We start from the raw sequence: 21,193 nt of genomic DNA on the forward strand, positions 1-21,193 counted from the left end.
ACCTACAACTAGTAAGTAGACTGAGTCAGTAATCAAAAGACCTTCTGACAAAGAAAAGCCAGGACCAGATGGTTTCATTAGTGAATTCCACCAAACCTTTAATGAAGAAATAATGCCAGTCTTCCACAAACTCTCCCAAAAAATTAAGTAGGAGAGGATACTCACTAAGTCATACTGTGACACCAGCATTGCCCTGATACCAAGGCCACACAAAGATACTACAAGAAAAAGAAGACTATAGATCTATATCACTTATGATTATTGATGCAAAGTCCTCAACAAAATACTAATATTCAGTATCATATTGAATCAGTAAAAGAAGAAGGAAGAAGGAAGGAAATATTAAAGATTCAGTATCATACTGAATTCAGCATCATATTAAAAGGATTATATACCATGACAAAGGGGGATTTATTCCCAGAATGCAAGGATTGTTCAACATACAAAAATCAATCAATATAATGCACCACATTGATAAAATAAAGGGGAAAACTCCCTTTAGGGAAGAAAATCATTTGACAAAATTTATGATAAAAACAACAATTCAGAATATACAGAGAACTCCTAAGACTCAACAACAACAACAAAACCCAATGCAAAAATGGGCTAAGGACTTATATAAACACTTTCCAGAGATTATAAACAACAGCCAATGAGCACATGAAAAATACTCAACATCACTAATCAGGAAAACACAAACCAAATCTTTTTAAAAAAAAAAAAAAAAGGAAAACACAAACCAGAACCACAGTGAGATATTATACCCATTGGATGGTTACCATAAACCAGTAAACAAACATAGAAAATAAAAAGTGTTGCTGAGGATATGGAGAAATTGGAACCTTGTACATTGCTAGTGGGGATGTAAAATGGGGCAGCTGCTGTAAAAAACAGTGGCAGTGCCTCAAAAAATTAAACATAGAATTATCATGTGAGGAGCACCTGGCTGGCTTGATCAGAATAGCATGTGACTCTTGATCTCAGGGTCAGGAGTTCAAGCCCCAGGTGGAGTGTAGAGGTTACTTTAATAAATACTTAAAAAAAAGAAAGAAAGAAAGAAAAGAAAAAAGAATCATCATATGACCCAGCATTACCACTTCTGCATATATACCCCAAAGAACTGAAAACAGGAACACAAAAAGATATTTACACACTCATGTTCTTAGCAGTATTATTCATAATAGCCAAAAGGTGGAAGTAAACCACCTATTGGTTTACTTGGATGAATATGGATGAATAGAGGAACAAAATGTGGCATATGATGGAATATTATTTAGCCTTAAAAAGGAAGGAAATTCTGATACATTAAGACATTGGTGAACCTTGAGGACATTATGCTAAGTGAAATAAGACAGACACTAAAGGACAAATATCATGTGATCCCACTGATACGAGATAACTAGCATACTCAAATTCATAGATACTGATGGTAGCACAGTGGTTGCCAAAGATGGGGGAAGGAGAGAAAGGAATGGGAAACTCTAAAAGGTATAAAGTCTCAGTTTTTCCAGTAAAAATAATTCTGGAAATGGATGGTGGTGATAATTGCGCAGTATTAATGTTCATAGTATCATTGAACTATACACATAGAATTAGTTAAGGTGGTTAAATTTACGTGTATCTTACCACAGTTTTTTAAAAACTTTTTATTTTAGGGAGAGAGAGAGTGCACGTTCACATGTGCAAAGGGGATAGGAGCAGAGGGAGAGGAAAAGAGAATGAATCCCAAGCAGACTCTGTGCTGAGCATAAGCCCTATGGGACTTGATCCCACAACCCCAAGATCATGACCTGAGCTAAAACCGAGAGTCAATGCTCAACTGACTGAGCCATCCAGGTGCCCCTATTTTACTACAACTTAGAAATTTTGAAAAAAAAAAAAAGTAGGCAAAGGAGTTGGATATATATTTGTCTGAAAAAGATATGCAAATGACCAATAAGCACACAAAAATATGATGCTCAACATCAACCATTCATTAGGGAAATGCACATCAAAACCATGAAATACCACTTCACACCCATTAGGATGGCTCTTATCTTAAAAACAAAGCAAAAAGCAAAAACCAGGAAATGCCAAGTGGTGGCATGGATGTGGAAAAATTGAAACTCTTATGAATTGCTAGTGGGGATGTAAAATTTTGTAGCCACTGTAAAAAACAGTATGGCAGTACCTTTAAAAACTAAACCTAGAATTACTGTATGATCCAGAAATTCTGGATTCTTCTGGGTATATATCCCAAAGAATTTGAAGTAGGGACTTCAACAAATATTGGTACACCATTTTTTAAAAAGATTTTATTTATTTATTTGATAGAGAGAGCACGCAAGCAGGGAGAGAAGCAGACTCCCCACTGAGCAGGGAGCCCAATGCAGGACTCCATCCCAGGACCTTGGGATCATGACCTGAGCTAAAGGCGGACACTTAACCAACTGAGTCACCCAGGTGCCCCTGCACACTAATTTTTATAGCAGCGTTATTCACAGTAACCAAAAGGTGGAAACAATTCAAGTGTCAATTGGTGAATGAATGAATAAGCAAAATGTGGGATATATACACAATGAATATAATACAACCATAAAAAGGAATGAAATTCCTAAATGCATACTAAAAAAATAGATGAATCTTAAAAACGTGCCACATGAAATAAGCCAGATGCAAAAGATAAATACATGATTCCACTTTTATGATGTACCTATAATAAGCCATTTTATAAAGACAAAAAGTAGAATAGAAATTGCTAGGGGCTGTTGTAGGAAGCATGGAGAGTTTCGGTTTAGGATGGTGAAAAACTTCTAGAAATAAATAGTAGCAATGGTCATGCACATAGCGAAGGTACTCACTGCCACTGCATCGTACACTTAAACATGGGTAAGGTGGTAATTTCTTCCACTGAGATACAATGATATATTTGACTGTAACAGAAAATATGAATGGGGGAAGTATTTCCTCCTCCTATTTTCTGGTATAGATTGTGTAAAATTCATGGTAATTCTTCTCTAAATATTTGACTAGAATACTCAAATTACGTGGGCCTGGAGACTTCTTTTTTGGGAGTTTTAAAATTATAAGTTCCATTTCCTTGACTGTTATGGGGCTATTCAAATGATCTCTTTCATGTTGAGTAAGCTGTGGCAGTTTGTGTTTTATGAGGAAGCAATCCATTTTGTCTAAGTTGTCAAGTGTAGATGTGTCCAGTTCATACTATATTCCTTTATTATCCTTTTGATATCTACAGAGACTCTAGGGCTCTCCCATTTCACTCCTGATATCGGTCATTTCTATCTTTTCTCCTCAGCAGTTTTCATAGAAGTTTTGTCAACTTTATTGATTATTTTGGCTCTTTTTTTTTTCACTGTTTTTCTGTTTTCAGTTTCATTGATTTCTGCTCATTATTTCTTTCCTTCTCTTTTCCTTGAGTTTATTTTGCTCTTTCCCTCTCTTAAAGTGGGAGCTCCAATGTTAATTTTGAGACTTTTACTGTTTTCAAATGTTTGTATTTAGAGAGCTATAAACCTTCCTCTCAAAACTGCTGTAGCTTTGTTCCACAAATGTCGCTGTGTTGTATTTTCATTTGTATTCAGTTCAATGTGTGGTTTTTCAAAAATTTCCTAAATACCCATCACCCATTTATCCCACCTCCATCAACCCTCAGGTTGTTATCTATGGTTAAGAGTCCTTCATGGCTTATTTCCCTCTCTTTTTGCCCTTCTCCTACATTCATCTGTTTTGTGTCTTAAATCCTACATATGAATGAAATCACATGGTATTTGTTTTTCTCGGATTGACTTGTTTTGCTTAGCATAGTACACTCAAGCTCAGTCCACACTGTTGCAAATGGCAAGATTTCATTCTTTTTGATGGTTGACTAAAAAAAATACACACACACACACACACACACACACTGAGCATTCTTTTTTTTAAAATTTATTTATTTTCAGCATAATAGTATTCATTATTTTTTCACCACACCCAGTGCTCCATGCAATCCGTGCCCTCTATAATACCCACCACCTGGTACCCCAACCTCCCATGGTTAGTAACCATCAAAAAGAATGCCCAGTGTGTGTGTGTGTGTGTATTTAGTATATATATATATATATAATAATATATATATAGTATATATAATAATAATATATAATATATACTATATATAATATACATATACATGTATAATGTAAAATACATAAATAATACTAAATATATATATATACACACACACACATATATATATATCAATGTGTTATATTTTCACTTGTATTCAGTTCAATGTGTGGTTTTTCAAAAAATTCCCATGAAACTTCCTCTTTCACTCAATGGATTATTTAGAAGAATATAGTTTAGTTTCCAAGTATTTGGATCTTTTCCTGTTATGTTTCTGTTACTGACTTCTAGTTTGACTTCATTGTGGTCAGTGCATACATTCTGTATGATTTCAGATCTTTTTTTTTAATGTTTGAGATTGTTTTGTGGCATATTATATATATATATATGCTACTATAAACATCAGAGTACATGGGCCCCTTTGAATCAGTATTTTTGCTCCCTTATTCATGTTTATATGAATATGTAATATATCTTTTTCCCCATCTTTACTTTAAACCAACCTATATATTTAAAGTATATTTCTTATAGACAGCATATATATATATGCTATATCCCATATAGCATATAGTTTTAAATATACTCTGCCAATCTGTCTTTTAATTGGTATATTTATACCATTTACATTTAATGTAATTATTGTTATGTTAGGGCTTAACTGTGCCATTTTGTTTTTTGTTTTCTGTTCTGTTTTTCACTTCTCTTTTCTTTCTCCTGCATTTTTAGAATTTCATTTTGATTTATCTATAGAGGTTTTTAAGGTACACCCTTGTATAGCTTTTGTAGCTTGTTTTGTGGCTTTAGGTATTACATTATATATACATAACCTATCACAGTCCACAGGTGTTATCACTTCACTAGTTCAAGTACAGAAACTTCTCCCTTTACGTTTCCTAACCCTTCCCTGTTTATAATATAATTGTCTTAAATATTTCCCCTAATACATTTAGAACTACATCAGACTGCATAATTTTTGCTTCAATCATCAAACAATTTAGAAAATTCAAAAAGAAAAAGAAAGCTGGGCGCCTGGGTGGCTCAGTGGATTAAAGCCTCTGCCTTCAGCTCAGGTCATGATCCCAGAGTCCTGGGATCAGGTCCCGAATCGGGCTCTCTGCTCAGCGGGGAGCCTGCTTCTCCGTCTCTCTCTTCCTGTCTCTCTGCCTACTTGTAATATCTCTCTCTCTCTCTCTGTCAAATAAATAAATAAATAAATATCTAAAAAAAAAGAAGAAGAAGAAGAAGAAAAAGAAAAAGAAAGCCTATTACATTTACCCATGGTTTTCCTTATCATGTTCTCCCTTTCATCCCTTCCTTTCTGCTTAGAAAAGTTTCTTTGTCATTTTTTAAAAGATGGGTCTACCAAACTAATTTTCTTAGTTTTTTGTCTGTTTGTTTTTCATCCAAGAATGTCTTTATTTCTTCTTCATTCCTGAAGGATATTTTCACTGGGTATGGGATTCTGGGTTGTCAGTTACTTTTTTTCAGCATTAAGACATATTGTTTTACTTTCTTCTGGCTCCCATGGTTTTTGATGACAAATTTGCTATCATTCTAATTGTTTTCTCCCTACTAGTAAGATCATTTTTCCATGGCTATTTTCTAGAACTTTTGTCTTTAATTTTCAGAAGTTTAATTATAATGAGCCTTGAAGTACTTTTTTAACCCCATGTTTTTTTTCTCCTCTCCTTCTTGGACTTTACTGACACAAATGCTAGTTATTTTCTTGCAGTCTCTTAGGTTTCCTACGACTCTGTTTGTTCTTTTTTTCCAGTCTATTTTATTTTTGATGTTTAGATTGGGTAATTCCTATTGTTCTATCTTTTATCTTATTGGTTCTTTTTTTCTGTGTGTATCCTGAATTCTGATGTTGAGCTCATCTACTAAGCTATTTTGTTTCAGTTACTATGTTTTTTAATTCTAAAATTGCCATTTGGTTCTTTTTTATATCTTCTAGATTTTTTGCTGAATCTTTTTATATTTATTGCTGAGCCTTTCCATTTTTTAATCTTTTTTTTAAAAGATTTTATTTATTTCATGGAGAGAGATGACAAGTAGGCAGAGCAGCAGGCAGAGGAGAGGGGGAAGCAGGCTCCCTACTGAGCAGAGAGCCCTATGTGGGGCTCGATCCCGGGACCCTGAGATCATGACCTGAGCTGAGGGCAGAGGCTTAACCTACTGAGCCACCCAGGTATCCCAACCTTTTCGTTTTAAAAAAAAAAAAATTTAAAGCATGTTTGTAATTGCTCATTGAAGCATTTTTATTGTGGCTACTTTTAAAACTTGGTCAGATAATTCTAACATCTTTACCTTGTCCTCTATTGATGGTCTTACTCATTTGGTTTGAGATCTTCCTGGTTCTTGGTATGATGAGTGATTTTCAATTAAAACCTAGATATTTTTGTATTGTTATGAGGCTCTAGATCTTAGTTAAACCTTCTGTTTTAGCTAGGTTTTTAAATTTTTAACTACATTCTACAGAGGAAAGGGAAGGTGCTGCCTTTTTACTGCCAAGTATATTCTAACTCCACCAGTTTCCTCACCGAGCCTTTGTTGACAGCCAAGGGGAGACATCATGGAAGACACTCCCCATGTGGTCTCTACTGACACTGTGGTAAGTGGAGGCCTTATCACTGCTCGATGATGGTGGAAGTCCTAATTCTCTACTAGGCTTCTTCTGACACTACTTCAGTGGGGAGGCATTAGGGTACCATGTTAGTGTCCAGTAGAAGCTTAGGTTCCCCATGCAGCCTCCAATGACACTGCAGGAAACCCTCATTTCAGGCCATTGAGGATGAAAGTCCTACCTCTTTACCTAACCTTCTCTGACATCACTCCAACATTCTAATACAGTGTTAGAAAGGTGGGAATCTAGGACCCTACTCAGTCTTTAGTGACATGCATGGGTTAGGGAACCACTATTTTCGATGGTGTTGACTAAAGTAGAGTGATGATTATCTAAAAGTTTTGTGTCTTGCTGGACTGCCTCTTTTTTGGTCCTTTGGCTAGACAGAGCAGGCTTTTGTTGGGGCTTTTTTGTCTGTATCACTGGCATTTCCAGGTTGTTGACTTCTTCAGTTTCAAGTCTGGGATATATGAGTCAAAAGAAAACTGGAACTTAGCGTAATGTCTTTCCTTGGGTCTCAAGGTCCTTCACTGGACTGTCTTCTTTCTATCTCTCAGAGCCTTCTTATAGTTGTTTTTTAAATATAATGCCAATTATATATATATAGTTTCTGGATGCACTTAGTTCAACCAGAAAAACACACACACACACACACACACACACACACACGGAAAAGTGTGTCTACTTGATCTTTTCCAGAAACAGAAGTCCTCTTTATTTAACTGTAACCAATTCTTTCTGTGAGAGTTTGAACTGTGTTCTTGTGTTCCCATTTACTTACTAAGGGCCCACTCCAAACAACCCAGCAGGAGCCATGACACTGCTACTGGACTAAATTTGAGTATTGGCATTTCCTGAAATCTAAATAAAATATCAGCACACATACTCCAGTGACATATCAAAAGAATATTTTTTGTTCAAAAAGGGTTAATTCTAAAATACAGGGACAGTTTGACATTAACAAATCCAATGGTGTGACTATATTAATACATCAAAGGAGAAATCCAGGTGATCACTCCCTTAAGGCGAAATATGCAATTGACATAATTCAACATTCTTTCTCTAAAATTTTCCTAATAAAATAGAAATCAATGAATACTCTCTTTAAACAATTGAAAAACAATAGTCCAATTTATAATTGCACCAAAAAGAAAAAGATACCTAGGAATAATTTAACCAAAAAGGTGAAAGACATTGAGTAAGAAATTGAAGATGACAAAATGAATGGAAAGATATACCATGCTCATGAATTAGAAGAACTAATATTCTTAAAATGTTCATACAACCCAAAGCAATTTACAGATTCAATGCAATCCATGTTAAAATACCAAGAGCATTTTTCACAGAGCTAGAACAAATAAACTTAAAATTTGTATAGAACTACAAAAGACCTCAAAGAGTCAAAGTCCAATTTTTTTTTTTTATTATTTGACAGAGAGAGATACAGTGAGTGAGAGAGGGAACACAAGCAGGGGGAGTGGGAAAGGAAGAAGCAGGCTTCCCACTGAGCAGGGAGCCTGATGTGGGGCTTGATCCCAGGACCCTGGGATCATGACCTGAGCTGAAGGCAGACGCCTAACAAATGAGCCACCCAGGTGCCCCTCAAAGTCCAATCTTGAGAAAGAAAACAAAGCTAGATGTATCACAATCCCAGATTTCAAGCTATATTTCAAAGCTAAAGTCGTCAAAACAGTATGGCACTGACACAAAAATAGACACATAGATCAATGAACAGATAAAGAGACCAAAAAGAGACCGACATTTATATGATCAATTAATCCATGACAAAGGGGTAAGAATATGCAATGGGATGGGCCCTTAAGTGGCTTAGTTTTTGAGTGCTGCCTTTGGCTCAGGTCATGATCTTGGCATCCTGAGATTTAACTGCTGAGCAGTTGGGCTCCCTGCTCAGCAGGGAGTCTGCTTCTCTCTCTGCCTCTCCCCCTGCTTGTGCCCTCTCTCTCACTCTCTCTCACTCTGTCTCTCAAATAAATAAATAAATAACCTTTAAAAAAGAATATACAATGTGGAAATGACAGTGTTTTCAGCAAATGGTGTTGAGAAAACTGGACAGCTACATGCAAAAGAATTAAACTTGACAACTCTCTTATACTGTACACAAAAATAAACTCAAAATGGATTAAAGACCTAAATGTGAGACCTAAAACTGTCAAATTCCTAAAAGAAAACATAGGTAATTTCTTATAATGATCTCTTGGCCATTGGCCTTAGCAACGTATTTATGGATATGTCTCCTCAGGCAAAGGAAACAAAAGCAAAAATAAACTATGGAGACTATATCAAAATAAAAACTTCTGCACAACAAAGGAAATAATTAAGAAAACAAAAAGATAACCTAATGAGTGGAAGAAGATGTTTGTAAATGATATATCCATAAGGAGTTAATATCCAAAATATATAAAGAACTTGTATAACTCAAAACAAAAAAAAAATCTTATTAAAAAATGGGCAGAGGGCATGAATAAATATTTTTCTAAAGAAGACAGGCAGATGGTCTACAGGCACATGAAAAGATGCTCAACATCACTAGTCATCAGGGAAATGAAAATCAAAACCACAATGAGATATCACTCTACACCTGTCGGAATGGCTAAAATAAAAAGCACAAGAAACAAGTGTTAGAGGAAGTAAAGAAAAAGGAACCCTCGTGCACTGTTGGTGAGAATGTAAATTGGTGCAGTCACTATGGAAAACAGTATGGAGGTTCCTTTAAAAATTAAAAATAAGACTACCACTTGATCCAGTAATCACACTACTGTGTATTTACCCAAAAAATACGAAAACACTAGTTTCAAGAGACATATGCACCCCTATGTTTATTGTAGCATTATTTACAGTAACCAAACTATGGAAGCAGCTCAAGTGTCCATCCCTAGATGGATAAAGATGGTATATTTATAAAATGGAATATTACTCAGTCAGAAAAACGAGTGAAATCTTGCCATTTTGTGACAACATGGATGGACCTAGAGGGTAATATGCTAAGTGAAATAAGTCAAATAAGGGAAGGTAAATACCAAATGCTCCCACTCATTTGGGGAATCTGAAAAGCAAAATTAACAAACAAAAGACTCTTTTTTTTTTTTTTAATAGGCTCCAGGCATGGAGCCCAACATGGGGCTTGAACTCACAACCTTGAGATCAAGACCTGAGCTAAGATCAAGAGTTGGACACATAACTGACTGAACTACCCAGACACCCCGCAAAGAAAACAGACTCTTAACAATAGAGAACAAACTGGTGGTTGCCAGAGGGAGGTAGGTGGAGGAAGAGGCAAAATAGATGGTGGGGATTTAGAGATGTAAACAAACAAACAAATATCTCCAAACAAGTCAGCAGCAGCACACTTGGTAGTGAAACATGAGAATCTTCCCCATTAAAATTTGGTTGTCCAAAATCACCTTTATCATTTAACCTTGGTATGGGAATACTGGCTAATAAAACATATATAAATAGGATATAAATAACAATTTCTGACAAAACTATACTCTTATTTCCATGTCCTTCTACCATATTGTTTTCCCTTGAAGGTGACACTGATGAGGATTGCTTAGTCCATTTCAAACCTCAACAGTTTTTCTGGCTTTCCTTCCCCATGATTCAACATTTGACTGACAAGAGTTATGATCAGAATCATGTCTTGTATAATTTTGTATTCCTAATACTAGGTAATATTAGTATTAGTAGTATTAGTAGATACTACCCAGTATCCTAACACTGGGTAGAAGGTCCTCAGTGAATATTTTCAGATTAAGAATCCAAAATGTGATATTAAAAATTAAATTAATAAGAATATGTTACAAAACACACCCTTCAAAGGTAAATCAGTAATCTTATTTTCTTAAAGTTTGTTCATAACCCAATACTTTGTGACTTCACAGTTAGTATTTGATTTATCAATTTTTGTGATGCGATCAAAATAGCATATCCTAGAATACTCAATATCTCTTAATTGGAATTTGGTTAAATCATAATCATTTTTATACTGAAGACCCTCAGCTAAAAATTCCTCTGTATATTCTAAAATATTCCCAAAATTTGATGAGACATATGCAATCAAAATGAGGCTAAAGAAACCTGAAAAATTATATCAGTTTTCAACTATGATTTCACTTTGTAACCACCACTCTCACTTTTAACTCACCACATAGCTATTAGACCTGGGAACAGAATAGACACTTGCCCTGTCACTCACTCCTATTGTTTCTAAATTTAGCTGAAAATTGTATACAATAGGTTAACCAAAAGATTCATTTTCTGAGTTGAAGTACTTCAATTAATCAGTCCTTCTCCACAGGAGATTTTCAGTATAACCCCATGTGCCCCTGACACTCCAATTCAGTTTTGGCAATAAATCATTAGTCCTATAATTGATCTGTGATCCCGTGACCAAAATAAAACACGAAAAAAAAAAAAGACAAAATGTCAAGTTTAATGTTTACCTCTGTTCCTGAGTGTTGATCCCTAATAACTTCCATCTGTCTCTTAAATAGTTCTAATACAGCCTTGTAGACCAGTTCATACTGTTCCTGAAGAGCATCACAAACCGAAATAAATGAAAACAAACAAGAAACTTGGTGAACCACAGAACCAGAGTTCAGGAGTGTGAACATCAGTCAAACCCTAGTACAGCAGACCTGAAAAGACCATCAACCATAGTTTCATTGTAATGCCCTTACGTTTGCGAAGCCCATTTTGGATTGCAAAGCACGTGCAGCCTACTAGAAATAGCTAAATATTTGATCTTCTACCTTTAAATATATAAGGGCCTTCCCCATATTTTATGTTCCAACCCCACTTTCTCACTTATATTCCTCCGCACCATCATCCCTCCAATTTCGTTTTCCCGGCTCACATTTTCAACGTTTTATCTGATTCTGGATGCATTTTTGGTCAGGCACCTTCAACTTTTCTGGGAAAAGGGAGGTAGATTGTGGTCAAGGGGTAGATACAGAGCTTCAGTTATATTCTTCACTTGACCCTGACAATTTATCTCTGACGCAGGTAGGCTATTATCCCTGTTTACACTTCGTACAAGGTTGTTCAGAATGATTTCCAGGCTTGGATTCGAACCCGCGTCTTCTGACTCTTAGTTTAATATACCTAGATCAAGCTGCTGACATGCCCTCCTAGCAAAGACACCAAAAATAAGTAGATCACCCAAGGCAGTCTGGAAATTTGTACCTGTGAAAGGATTTCACTGTTGAGAAATGACACCACCACACTTAAAGTGTCCGTGCAGGTGGGGGTGGGGTTCTGCCATGTGACCTCCTCTAGCACTTGATTTTGGAGCTACTTTTCATCTCCAAAGAAAGAGCCTCAATGGGGTTTCCCTGGCACTTCACACAATACAAATAAAGCACAACTTTTGCCAGTTATAATTTTAGCAGGAGAACCATACAGAATCTGCATCACCCCACACAGCTGTTGGTACATTCTCCCATTTTTTTAAGAAAAGGAAAGTCAGACAGGAAGTGATCAGCTGGTTACAGTGCTATTTCCTGGTGAGAGTGGTGTCAGAAAAAGCAGCGACAACTGGTAAGGGATTTGTTCAGCTAGTTGTTGATAATGTTGATTATGAAAGCTAACCAGAAATCGTTTCCTCTGTCTTCCGACCTTTACGAGGAGGCCGGAAATGGACTTTCTCTGAAATGAAGTAGGGTTTTATTGACTGATTCATACTACAATGTAATATTAGACAACTAGGTTGCATACTTCCTGGGGTCTTTAGACATTTATATGGATCGACCTGCTTTTAAGTCTGGTGCAACTAATCCAGCCAACGCTTTTACTTCACAGAAACTTTTTCCTTCAGGTTGAATATAGAAAACACCTACAGTCGACACATGAAAAAAAATTTTTTTTCCACTAGCTATTAGTGGAAAACCTACGTGGGCCAAACAGAACGCTTATATTACAATAGCTCTTCATTTTTTCCCCTCAATTCACAAATGTCAGATGAAAATATCTAAACTGCCACTGTCAGTTATTTTACTTCCAAATCTATGTGCAAGTTCATTTGTAAGTGCTTTTAACACTTCAGGGTCTTACCACTTAAGCAGTAGAAGGTAGTTCTAACAAATTTATGTAAAAACGTCTGTTACGTCTATCAACAAATGCTTGGTGAATGAATGAATGGGTGAAAGCTAAACTCCATCTTAAAGATGGAGACCATTTTTTTAGAAAGGTGGGTAAAATTATTGGTGTAGAAATCTGGGTGAAATTAATATTGTAGAGGGTGAGAGTTCTGTCCTGAAGTGTTTCATCGAGAAGGTGGAACTTGAGTGGGAGAGGAGAGAACAAAGCAGGAGAAGAGCATTCCTAACAGAGTGAACGAGGGTGGGCACTTTGGGGTAGATGAAAATGTTGTGGTAGATATGTAACCTTATTATAGTATGGTTATAATCATGGTTTTTAAAGTATGCATACAATAAGGATCAGGAGAGACTACAAAACAATAGTAATTGTGGCTCTCTCTAGGTGACAGGAGTATGGTTGTTTTTATTTTTAATTTTCTTCAAGTCAAAAAATGAGTATACAGACTGACTGCACTCTCGGGATTCTGTTACCACTTCCTGAAGCAGAAATAACAAATCTCTGGGGCGCCTGGGTGGCTGAGTGGGTTAAAGCCTCTGCCTTCGGCTAAGGTCATGATTCCAGGGTCCTGGGATCCAACCCCACTCCGGTTCTCTGTTCAGCAGGGAGCCTGCCTCCCCCTCTCTCTTTGCCTGCCTCTCTGCCTACTTGTGATCTCTGTCTGTCAAATAAATAAATAAGTCTTTTAAAAAAAGAAATAACAAATCTCTGATTTTTCTACAGTTTCAGAAGTGAATTACTGCTACAAAACTTCAAGTTAACCTGACCTAACTCTTTCTTCCTAATAAATCAAACAGCTTTTATAACAGCTTTTAAATCAAACATCCTTTATAACAAATATTACAATAGTTTCTTAATATTTTCTGCATAGACAGTAAAATACAAGGAATGAGAGGAATTTGACCCAAGGCAAGGGATACAGGGAAAAAAATTATCTATTCAGAGTTCGAGGAAATGCAAATGGGCTAGTGCTCCTAAGAGGAAATTGGTAGTATAGCTAGGCAGTCAGCTGTTTTGGGTTGCCTTACTATTGAACAGAGAGATATAGCAAGACTGAGACACATGTTATGATCTATTCACCGTAGTTGCATACCTGAGTTTGAACAAATGAAGGTCTTTGTGTTCGCATTTCCTGGATCAAACTAAAAATACTGAAGTTCTCTGGAAGTATCTATCAAATAAAAGGGAAAAAAAATCTTACTCCTTTGTTCCTCTACTTTGTTAATAAATTATTATTTTATTTATTTAATATTTAATATTATTTAATATTTAATAAATCATTACTATTATTGACAAGACTGGTCTTGTCACTCCCATGATATCTGCTCTCCTAACAGAAGATAATATCCAAAAAAAGAATGCATTTTTAAAATGAATGAGGTTTCTCATCACTTGAGTCATGATTTAGAGCCTGGTATTTTCCCCAGAAAAGACTGAAGAAACTCTCGGGCATGATTTCGCATGGGGTGATCAAATGTCTGAAGTTAATAATACAATGAGGGAGAAGGTTCAGATGAGGAAGCTTGAGAATTTTATGGAATAAAAGAAATTGGCAGATAGATTTCAAGCCCGTGTTTCAAAGTTCCCACTTCCTATTAGACTTTTTTAAATGACTTAGAGATTGGAACACAAAATTTGTGATAGATAGAGCCCATCTACTAAAGTAGTTTGGATAAAGGAAGGGAATTTAGGGCAGTGATGCTCAAACTACAGCATGCCTTAGAAGCACCAGGAGAGCTAGCTGGTCCCCCCACCCCCACCCCATAGTTTCTGCTTCAATCCATCCAAGGCCCTGCCCACGGTTTTGCATTTCTAACAAGTTCTCAGGGGATGCCAATGCTGCTTGCCTGGGAACCAACTTTGAGAACCACCAACCTAGGGCCCAATTTAAGCATCTGACAAAGTGGGTCTACAGTGAATATTCTAGAAAATATGAGTCATGGAGATAGATGTTTGGAAGAATCAAACAATTCCTAGGTCTGAAAGTAGCAGGTTAAGTAGACAGGAAGTGCCTGCAGAGAGAAACTCACCCCATCTTTTAGCAACATCCAGGTATAATCAATAGCACAGATAACACCAGTCCTTCCACAGCCGGCACTGAAATGAAAGATCACAGGAGCACATACAGTTGCAGAGGGTGGGTCACTGACAGTAGCTGGGAAATGTCACAAGCAGATTGGGGAAGAAGAAACCTAGAGGCAATGAAATGTTCCAAAGCACCCCCCTATTCCCAGAGCATGTTTGTCAGTTGCCATATGCCCACATGAACCTCAGGACAGATCCTCAGTGACTTCTCAACAAGAGTCTCTAGATCTGCACTGTTCCCAAGTAAATTGTCAGAAAATATTAATTTAATTAATTGAATTATTTAAATTTATTTGAATTTATTGTGATTTGGTTGAATTTATTATGATTTGGTTTTGCTATGGACCTTGCCCTTTCAATCACTCTCATTTCTAAGCTCTGTTTCTTTCTCATCAACTGGAAAAAATGAGACTAGGATCAGGAGCCTACATCCTACATGCTTGTACCACCTTGAATTCCAACAGAGTCTGTCTTCCTTCAGGTATAGCAGGAGTCCTGGCCACACTGTGACATTTGGTTTGTTTGGGGTGGAAGATTCATAGACCAGCATCTTACCTGCAGTGAATGCATATGGGAACACTGACATCCTCTTGGTAAGAACGTACATCCCAGATGAGCTCAAGAATAGGGTCTATGGATGAAGGCACATCATGGTCTGGCCAATTCTTGTAATGAAACTGGTAGATAGTTCGAGTTTCCTATAAAAAAGAAGTAGCCAGAATAAAAAGAGAGTTCAGTGTCAGGACCCCACCTCATTCTACCACAAGATTATTCTGACTTCCTAAGTAGCATCTCTGTCCTGTTGGCGATTTATGCTGCTTTCTTCTCTATAGGCTCTAGGACCACGTGCCTTCTGAGAACAATTAAAAGTGATTTCAGGTAACTGACTATTGGTCTGTCTCTATCCGCCCCACTCACAAGAGGAGGTAGATATTAAGATAGTCCAAACCAGAGCTTGCCAACTGGTGTGCTTCACCGGTTCAAGTGGGTCACAGTCATGCTGATATAGTAAACGCCTTTGCCATAGAGAGACTGGGCAACATGAGCTCTCAAGGTGGTTCCCAGCCTCTATTCACCGCATAGCCTCTATTCATCCTACAAATATTATCATTTTATAAGCGTGCCATGGTGTGTAATAGATTGGGGAGTAGGGATTACATCAAAGGTCTCTTTTGCAAATGAAGATTTATCAAGAACCTCAAGAGCCCCACCACTCCTGCTGTCTTGTGGCCAGCCCAAGTGACATACATATGTATTTGCCGCCGTGGGCTCTTGAGGTTACCACTCAAGGTCTATACTTACACTATTGAACTTGGCTTTTAGAGTCCTGATTATGTAATTGGATTTTCTATTTTCAGCTTCCTAAGAAGTAAATTCAAATATTAGTTATTTCAAAGACTAATGTTCAAAAACTAGTCTCTATAAAGTAGACTCTGGATGGAGCATCTGCTCAGCCATAATGGAAACAGGCATCGTACTCACACAGGATATGGAGAAAGGGCCAACTTGCCGCGGTAGCTCTCCTGGCTCAGTCCAGTAGCGCTCACACTTTTTCTGTTGCACAAAGCAAAATGTCATGACTCCCCTCCAGATATTCTAGTCTCTTCTGGGTAACAAAATCCACTTCCTCATTCAGAAGCAAATTTACAAATTCAGCTCTGTGTCCTTTAACATAGGTTAGGACCATCCCCAATGTCATGGTCTGGAATCTTCAAGGATGGGAAAAACACTAAAGGATATATCAATTTCAGACTTCCTAGAAGTCTGAAGAAGTAGAAATAGGGATCTGACCTTTTCAGTACAGTAGTCCCACCTTACCCACAGCTTTATTTTCCATGGTTTTAGTTACCCATGGTCAACCATGGTCTTTCAGTTACCTATAGTTCAGGATGTATTGTTGGAAGATCAGTAGTAGCCTAACCCTATGTGGCAACACTTACGTCATTCCCCTCACTTCATCTCATCATGTAGACATCATCATGAGAAGGGTGCGTACAGTAGAATAAAATATTTTGAGGAAGAAAGAGATCACATTCACCTAACTTATACCATATTGTTATAATTGTTCTATTTTAGTATTGTTGTTGTTAACTCCTTCTGTGCCTATTCCCAAATTAAACTTTACCATAGGCATGTATGCATAGAAAAAAACATAGTGCATATAGAGTTTGGAATTATCCTCATGTCAGGCATCCACTCCAGGCGTCTTGAGTATATCCCACATGAATAAGGGTGACTACTGTATTTCAAAGGGATTAACAGAGATCATGTCTTCTAAAGCAAAGCTGTACAAGCCAAGTGAAAGCTTCTTCTTTTGTTAAAGATTTTATTTATTTGAGAGGTGCCTGGGTGGCTCAGTGGGTTAAAGCCTCTGCCTTCGGCTCAGGTCATGATCCCGGGGTCCTGGGATCGAGCCCCACATCGGGCTCTCTGCTCAGCGGGGAGCCTGCTTCCTCCTCTCTCTCTGCCTGCCTCTCTGCCTACTTGTGATCTCTGTCTATCAAATAAATAAATAAAATCTTTAAAAAAAAAGATTTTATTTATTTGAGAGAGGGTACAAGGAGGAAATGGGGAGAGGCAGAGGGAGAGGGACAAGCAGACTCCCCAGTAAGCAGGGAGCCCAACTGAACTCTGCAGGGGCTTGATTCCAGAACCCTGAGATGGTGACCTGAGCCAAAGGCAGATGGTTAACCAACTGAGCCACGCAGGCACCCCTGAAGGCTTGGTTTTAACTGGAATTATGAATATCAACAGGAGGTAAGAAGAGTGCTATTCAACAGAAACATAATGTGAGCTACCCAGGCAGTTTTAAGTTTTCTAATAGTCACATTCAAAATTGAAAAAAAAAAAAAAGAGATTAATTTTAATAATCCATCTTAGCCAGTATATTAAAAAAAGTAATCAATAGAAAATATTCAATATTTGACATTTGTCTCAGTCTTCAAACCCAGTGTGTATTTTATATTGACAGCACATATCAATATCTTAAATTACCATCGGGAACATTTTATTTCCATATAGAGCTTATCAAGTGTATGGTTGAAAAAGATTCACATACCCAAGTTGTTCCAGACACTGAATTGGAAAACCGAGTTTTTAAACTTAAACTCACTAAAATAAAAAGAAATAAAATTGAGTTCCCTGAAACTAGCCATGTTTCAAGGGCTCGATAGTCACATGTGGCCAGTGGGTGTCATGTTAGACAACATGGGGTTAGAAGGGCTGACTGCCACTTAAAGGTGCCTGATTTATTAATAAAAGTAGGAAAATGGTTACTTTAAAAGCACATCTTATTTTGGGGTGCCTGGGTGGCTCAGTGGGTTAAGCCTCTGCCTTCGGCTCAGGTCATGATGTCAGAGTCCTGGGATCGAGCCCCGCATCAGCTCTCTGTTCAGTGGGGAGCCTGCTTCCCCCTGCCTCTCTCTGGCCGCCTCTCTGCCTACTTCTGATCTCTCTCTCTCTGTCAAATAAATAAATAAAATCTTTTTTTAAAAAAAGCATATCTTATCTTTATTTTAAAATAGAGAGTCTACTGGGAAAGTGGACAAAAGGGGTTCTTAGGTGTGAAAAGGGAGTCACTTGGTGTTCTCAAACTGGCAGTTAATAAGATGAGGATAATTTTTAAGTAGGCACAATTAAGGAAAGTTCTGCGACCAACTTCCCCCTTCTCTTTCCTTTATCTTTAGGTCCACCAGAAAGCAACTCACCTTCCCCATCTCAAACTCCATGCATGCCATAACAATGACCTGGGGGAATGAAATTGATAGAGCATTGATGTGGTTAGAAAGAGCAGTTAACACATGGGTTCCAGGATTATCGTTTTTTTCCTGTTTTGTTTTTTAACCCCCCAAAAGAAATCTTGGTAAATGATAAAATGTCACTCCTGCCCTTCTTTCTGTCCTTACTTCCCCTTTTCCTATTCAAATCAGTAAATTCTTAACAAATGACCTGTCAAGATATGGACTTTCATTTCCTTGAATACAGGTGACATTGTGATTTTAACAAAAATGTGCCTGAACCCTGAAATTCTAGCGACTTGGCCCCAAAAGGCACCAATTCTAATGCAGAGGAAACCTCAGTCCCGTATCCTAGCACCTTGCCCCCCTCCATCTCTAACAACTATGGAAGGGAGTAACAGAAACAACTCTGTCCTTACCAGGACGCTGTATTCCCAGACCATCCTCCAGAAGTCCAGGAGAGTTGTAGACAAGGGTCCCTGGGTGGCAATATAACCCTTGGGTCCATAAACTCCCTAAAGGGGAACAGAAATTATATAGGATGACTACAAATAGTATCTTCTTCTTCTTGTCTAGTATCCTCTCCACCTTTTTTTTTAGGTACCTAGAGAAATATGGTCTAGTACCTCAACCCCTTGTTTAGGTACTAGAGAACTATGAATGCAGGGTGTACCTTAATGAAGTTGGCATTGATGTAGTCGGAATCTTCATCTGAGGTTATCAGGGACAGCTCTACTCGGCTGTGATCATCTATAATACAAAAGACAGAGCCAGGATAACTAAAAGGGCTTAGTCAGAGGGCTTACTCTAAGTCAGGATCTAGTACTGTGAATAGCAGATGATTTTTATAGGGAGAAACAAAACTTACAGGGCAAGATATCTTTATATCTGTTTTTCTTGATATTCGTGGACATCTCAGCCACAGTGGTGGGATAGGTTTTGTCTGCCTTGTACTTGGTGGATTGCCTTTTCAGCTTCTGTAATAAAATTCCAAAAGTTAAATCCTCCTAGGGTACAGAGGGAAGAAGATATCTCTAGATAGCTTTCCTTCTCTTCTGCCCAAATAGTCCACTTTTGCAACTGGTAACCTCTTCTAGAAGTACCTCCAGTTCAGGACAGAGCCCCAGAGCATAAGGCCAGCAGACTTCAATTTGGAGAAGTGAAAAGATCACACTTACAGCAGCTGAGCCACAAATAACTAAAATCTAGAGGTGAAACTAGCAAATATTTTAAAAGCCAATGTCTTTTTGAAAACAAACTATATGTTCCACACAAACATCAGCTACTAGAAGCTTACTTTCTTTATAGCTACTACAGGACTATTTTAAGTAGAAATGGAACTTAAGCCAAATAAAATATCTCTGGCAAGCCTACCCCTCAACCAAGCAATGTTTAAATGGTATCAAATTCTGTTGGTAGAATGTGATCTGGACCAGGCTGGGACTGGCATAATATGATTCAACAAGATTTCTCAAGATGGTGAAGTAACTCCATGAAATTATTCCCATTTTCCAATATTCTACTATAGACCAGAATTTCATGTCAGAGAAAATCATTGTCCCTCTTTAGCTCCTTAGGAAACAACCTGGTCCTAGACGTTGTTGAACTTCCTTATCATTTAAAGAAACCAATTTTAGGGGCACCTGGGTGGCTCAGTGGGTTAAAGCCTCTGCTTTCGGCTCAGGTCATGATCCCAGGGTCCTGGGATCGAGGCCCGCATCGGGCTCTCTGCTCAGCAGGGAGCCTGCTTCCTCCTCTCTCTCTGCCTGCCTCTCTGCCTACTTGTGATCTCTGTCTGTCAAATAAATAAGTAAAATCTTTAAAAAAAAAAAAAAAAGAAAGAAAGAAAGAAACCGATTTTAATAGAACTGACCTTTGTGAAGCCTTACTCAATCTGAGAAAGAAAAGGGGGAAACATCTGTGATAGCTGACACATATTTGTTGAACTGAACTATGGAAAATAATTTTCAGTATCTACCCACTATTTAATGGTGCCTCAATCACGTGAAGAGCATTAACTACTTCCTATAGGTCCAATTCCTCAGGATCCACTCAGTCTTCATTTCTTTAACTTCCTTTTTGAGATCTCCTCCTCCCTTGGCCCTTACTAGTGTACATTATCTTGGTTGTCCTCCTTCTTCTCTACCTTCTCACTCGGGGACACCACATCCTCTTAGAAAAGGCCTACCAATGGGAGGGTTTAAAATTCATTTACCTGATTTAAATCAATTATAGTTCCAACCCCAATGGGAGAACTCTCAAATTTCTATACAGAGATTCGATTACCAAGTTCTAGTCCTAAATTCCTGGCCATGTCCTAGACCTTTCCGCTTCTGCATCTTATTAGAGTCTCAGACTCCACACACTTCAAACTAAAATGAGCATCGTTCCCAGTGTCAATGACACTGGCATTACTTTTATCCCGGGCAACTACAGACTGGAAACCGAGTTACTTGGGGTTTCCCGCTCCTGACAATTCCCACCTCTAACTGGGTCAGCAAGGTCAACTGATTCTTCCCATGCAGTA

At 37.7% G+C, this 21,193-nt stretch overlaps 1 protein-coding gene across 3 annotated transcripts in view; it reads right to left on the bottom strand.

Annotated features, from left to right (window-relative positions):
- Positions 1-21,193, bottom strand: part of PTPN22 (protein tyrosine phosphatase non-receptor type 22) — a 56,694-nt gene that overhangs the window by 22,296 nt on the left and 13,205 nt on the right. For 2 of the 3 annotated variants that reach the window (XM_044238946.1, XM_044238945.1), the window contains exons 2-11: positions 19,535-19,643; positions 19,340-19,416; positions 19,086-19,181; positions 18,637-18,675; positions 16,412-16,483; positions 16,232-16,291; positions 15,485-15,627; positions 14,875-14,941; positions 13,938-14,015; positions 11,191-11,277 (exon numbers count right to left, since the gene is read on the bottom strand). In XM_044238946.1, coding sequence (XP_044094881.1) covers positions 11,191-11,277; positions 13,938-14,015; positions 14,875-14,941; positions 15,485-15,627; positions 16,232-16,291; positions 16,412-16,483; positions 18,637-18,675; positions 19,086-19,181; positions 19,340-19,416; positions 19,535-19,643 — 828 coding nt within the window. The remainder of the gene's footprint in view (positions 1-11,190; positions 11,278-13,937; positions 14,016-14,874; positions 14,942-15,484; positions 15,628-16,231; positions 16,292-16,411; positions 16,484-18,636; positions 18,676-19,085; positions 19,182-19,339; positions 19,417-19,534; positions 19,644-21,193) is intronic. The other variant, XM_044238947.1, reaches the window with a different exon arrangement.

Source organism: Neovison vison, chromosome 2 (assembly GCF_020171115.1).
Source record: "Neovison vison isolate M4711 chromosome 2, ASM_NN_V1, whole genome shotgun sequence".
Taxonomy (NCBI): Eukaryota; Metazoa; Chordata; class Mammalia; order Carnivora; family Mustelidae; genus Neogale; species Neogale vison.